Source organism: Kryptolebias marmoratus, linkage group LG6 (genome assembly GCF_001649575.2).
Source record: "Kryptolebias marmoratus isolate JLee-2015 linkage group LG6, ASM164957v2, whole genome shotgun sequence".
Classification (NCBI taxonomy): domain Eukaryota; kingdom Metazoa; phylum Chordata; class Actinopteri; order Cyprinodontiformes; family Rivulidae; genus Kryptolebias; species Kryptolebias marmoratus.
In genome coordinates this window covers 451,100-455,011 of record NC_051435.1, presented here as the reverse complement: position 1 = coordinate 455,011, position 3,912 = coordinate 451,100, and the positions used below count along the sequence as shown (strand labels likewise).

Genomic DNA, 3,912 nt, shown 5'->3' with positions numbered 1-3,912 from the left:
CTCCTTCCCTCTTTCTCTATCTTAGTAATTACTACATCGGCCGTTTAGCGGGCCACTGGTACCATTTAGAAATTCGGTACTGTTTAGTTTAGCTTTATCTTCCTGTACACTTAGTTTAGTTCTGTACATTTAGTCATGCTTAGATCTGTTTAGTTTAGCTATTATTTCTGACTGTCTTAGCTCATGCTTAGATATGTCTGGTTTTACTTCGGCTGTATAGTGGGCCTGGGGTACTTTTAGATAGTTTGGTACCGTTTGTTTTAGTTTTAGCATTGTCATGTTTTAGATTATTTAGCCTTCCTGTACACTTAGCTTAGTTACTGTACAATTAGTTATCACATTCACTGTTAGCTAGATTCTTCGTGCCTTGGTTTAGTAATATCATGTTTTAGTAGTTTGGTTATCCTGTACCTTGTTAGCATTGTCATGTTTTAGCTTAGTTATTTTGTCATGTTCTGTAACTCTGTCTGTAATTTTGTTCTTGTGTTGTAAAGCACTTTGAGTCGCCTCGTGCTGAAAAGTGCTATATAAATAAATGTACCTACCTACCTACAGAATTTTAAAAAAACAACTATGACTTACTACAACTACTAATTTCTTTCTATTTTATTGTTTCTTAATGCCAGAAGGTTGGAATTTTTTTAAAAAAATATAGTTTTGTGGCATGTTTGTGATTAAAATTTTTGATACAAATTTCAACAATTGAAAGAACATCCTCCATTGAAAGAACATTCTCACAGAGCTCCTCTAAAACATGTCTTATCCTTTGCACACTCACTAGAAGTCTCCTCTTTTCCAAAAGGACGCTTTGGGTTGGAGCAAGGCTGATGACTAAAGCCACAACTGTTAGATGATCACTTTCCACAAAGTTAGTTCTCACAGTTGTGTATCAGTTCTGGGAAACTGAACTTTTTAGCTTCTAGAGGAAGCTTATGAGCAACATCATCAAGTCTCAACAAGACACATCACTATTGCTGGTACTATTATAACAGGAACTCACCTGACATGAAGTAGTGCCGGAAATGAAATAAAATGCCTCCAGAAACAATCAGAAGAACCACGAGAATCAGAAAACCTCTGGCCCATGATGGAAATTTTTCTAAGGAGAAACATAAAGACCAATTAAACCTCTGACATTGTGATGTTTTTGTGTGTAGGTAATGTTTCAGTAGAAAACCCACACGTCTTTGGACATGAGACCCCTGAAGAAGGCAGCTTTCTGTAAAGTGTTGTGCTCTCCAAGACAGACATTTTAAAACTCCAGACTGGTTTTATGTTAAATAATCTGTAAGCCTTTGTAAATATTAGCAATGTTACATTTAAAATGTAATGTGTTTAACATTTAATCTTGTCAGAATATTATTTGAAACAAATCACATATTTGACTGAAAATATTCTGAAGACTTGTGATTAATGTTAGCTAAACAGTTGACCTCTGACCTGCAGCACTGACCTTTGACATACTGAAGAACTATTTTCTGCCTTAGGATCTCTTTTCCTCTGTAGATGGTGCACACGTAGACTCCACTGTCCCTCTCTGTGGGGTATTTCAGGGTCAGACTGAGGTCTCCAGTTTTCAGCAGGTCTTCCTTCATACTTGTGCGATTGCAGTAAAACTTGTCTTGTTCTTTAGCTTTGATGGAAACATCTTGATACACGTAGGCAATCATAAATTCTGGCTCAAAGCGAGTCCACTCCACTGAGGAGTCCTCAGGCAGATAAGCTGTTATTTTACAGGGCAGCGTCACAGACTCCGCCCCTTCTGTCACCTCCACCTTCACCTGGTGAACTGAGAGAAAAATAACAAAGTTTAGCATTATTAATGTAAACACTAACATTCAGACATTCAGGTAGTTACAGGGATGTGTTATCTGCTTCTTTAGAACACCTGACGTTCAGCTACATTTCAGTGATCATCATTCATCATAAATGTTTGTGTTCCCAGAACAACAGGTGGACAAGTAGCTGCTATTTTTCAGTCAGGATTATTGATTAATGCTAAACCAATCATGAGTTATAGAAAAACATCAAGCTTTTACCATCAGTATTTAGAAGATCGTTCACAAAAACTGACTGTAAATAAACAGTGTCACAAACGGTGGTTGGAGGATTTGGACCCAAAGTGCAGACATACAGGAGCTTGAAAGTACAACTAAATTATTAAAGAAAAGAGACAAAAAAACAAAGGGCTGATGGGCAGCAGAGACTAAATAACAAAAACTTACAAATAAAGGTGACACCAGGAACACGAGGAGAAAGACACAAGGAAATCAGACTGAACATGACAGCAAACAAACAAACAATAAACCAGTTGGTATATGAAGTAGATGACCAGGATTTAAAGGCAGAGGGTGATTGGTAAGTGAACACAGGTGAACTGATTACAAACAAGTGACAGGTGCAGATGGGTGTGGCAGGCTGACAGGTACTGAACTGAGGACAGGTGAATAATGACAGAAGACACAGAGAGCACAGGGAGCAAAACCAAACATAAACTAAACACAGGAACAACAAATAAATGACAGAAAATAAACCAAATGCAAAAGAAACTCAAACAAAACCCAAATCCTGACAGTGTCTATGTAAATATTATAAACAGCAAACTTCCATTCTGTAGATGTCACAGACGTGTTGGTTTGAGGTCTTTGTCTGTAAATTTAATCTAATCAGCTGACAGTGTGTAGAACAGTTTGGAGTATGTTCCTGACCTTTGACCTGCAGCTGTACATCTGTCACTGTGACTTTCTGTCTTTCATCACTGATGCTGCAGGTGTAGTTGCCGCTGTCTGACACATGGGGTTTTCTCAGAGTGAGGCTGAAGTCACCAAAGTCCAGAGCATCACGTTTCATTGATGTGCGGCCGCTGAAGTACTGGTTTTGTCCCTGAAGATCGTCGTCTTCTCTCCGCAGGTGGACAGTTTGTGGGCTGAGATCATAGCGGCTCCATGTCACTGTGAGGTGGTTGTCTGGTATCAAACCAGAGTAATGGCAGGGCAGCACAACAGATTCAACTCCTTCATAAACATCTGCCAAAGAAGAGGCTAGAAGGTAAAACAAACAGAAACATTAGACAAGTTTTACAATTAGTCTAAAAAACAAACAAACATCTAAATCTGAGACATCAAGGGAACAACTTCCTATTATTAAATCTGTACACCTGGCTTTAAAGTTTCTGCCCTGCAGCTTCTGTTGTGGTGCAGAGATGGTTAAAATGACCACACAGAACAACAAAGATCCAGAGCCAATATAATTTGCATTAGCTGCCATCCAGTATGAAACAGAACCACCAGTTTCAGAAACTCTTTGAGCGTGTCTCAGTTGGAGCAACTAAGAGGGGAATGATCATTACTGGTGGTTTTTTACATAAGCTGGTAGAGTCATGTTTTTTCACTCCATCTTCAGTTCCTGTTTTGCTTCAGTTGCAACTCTATTAATAATTTTAGTTTAACATTGACAAACATACATTATGGTGAAATCAATTAGAATAGTTTTTACGGTTTTGAATATTCAGTAAGTATACTAAGGCAGAACACTTTGAAGACCTCCTCAATCCCACTGGCACGTCTTCCATTGAGGAGGCGGAGCCTGAGGACTTTGGGTCGGACTCTCCAATCTCCGGTGCTGAGGTCACCAAGGTGATTAAAAAGCTCCTCGGTGGCAGGCTCCGGGGGTGGATGAGATTCACCTTAAGTTCCTTAAGGCTCTGGATGTTGTAGGGTTGTGTTGGTTCTGCAATATCTGCAATATCGCGTAGACATCGAGGGCAGTTCCTCTGGATTGGCAGACTAGGGTGGTGGTCCCCTTATTCAAAAAGGGGGACCGGAGGGTGTGTTCCAACTACAGAGGGATCACACTCTTAAGCCGCCCTGGTAAGGTCTATTCGGGGGTTCTGGAGAGGAGGGTCCGTCGGAT

At 39.8% G+C, this 3,912-nt stretch overlaps 2 protein-coding genes across 2 annotated transcripts in view; both read right to left on the bottom strand.

Annotated features, from left to right (window-relative positions):
- Positions 1–3,912, bottom strand: part of LOC112451394 (titin) — a gene marked incomplete at its 3' end in the record, with an annotated part of 470,585 nt that overhangs the window by 163,758 nt on the left and 302,915 nt on the right. The window lies entirely within an intron of this gene.
- The window catches only part of LOC108251290 (heat shock 70 kDa protein 12A), a 20,448-nt gene that overhangs the window by 13,883 nt on the left and 2,653 nt on the right, over positions 1–3,912 (bottom strand). The window contains exons 2-4 of the mRNA XM_017441538.3: positions 2,709–3,041; positions 1,454–1,789; positions 1,001–1,099 (exon numbers count right to left, since the gene is read on the bottom strand). Of these exons, the coding sequence (XP_017297027.1) occupies positions 1,001–1,099; positions 1,454–1,789; positions 2,709–3,041 (768 nt within the window). The remainder of the gene's footprint in view (positions 1–1,000; positions 1,100–1,453; positions 1,790–2,708; positions 3,042–3,912) is intronic.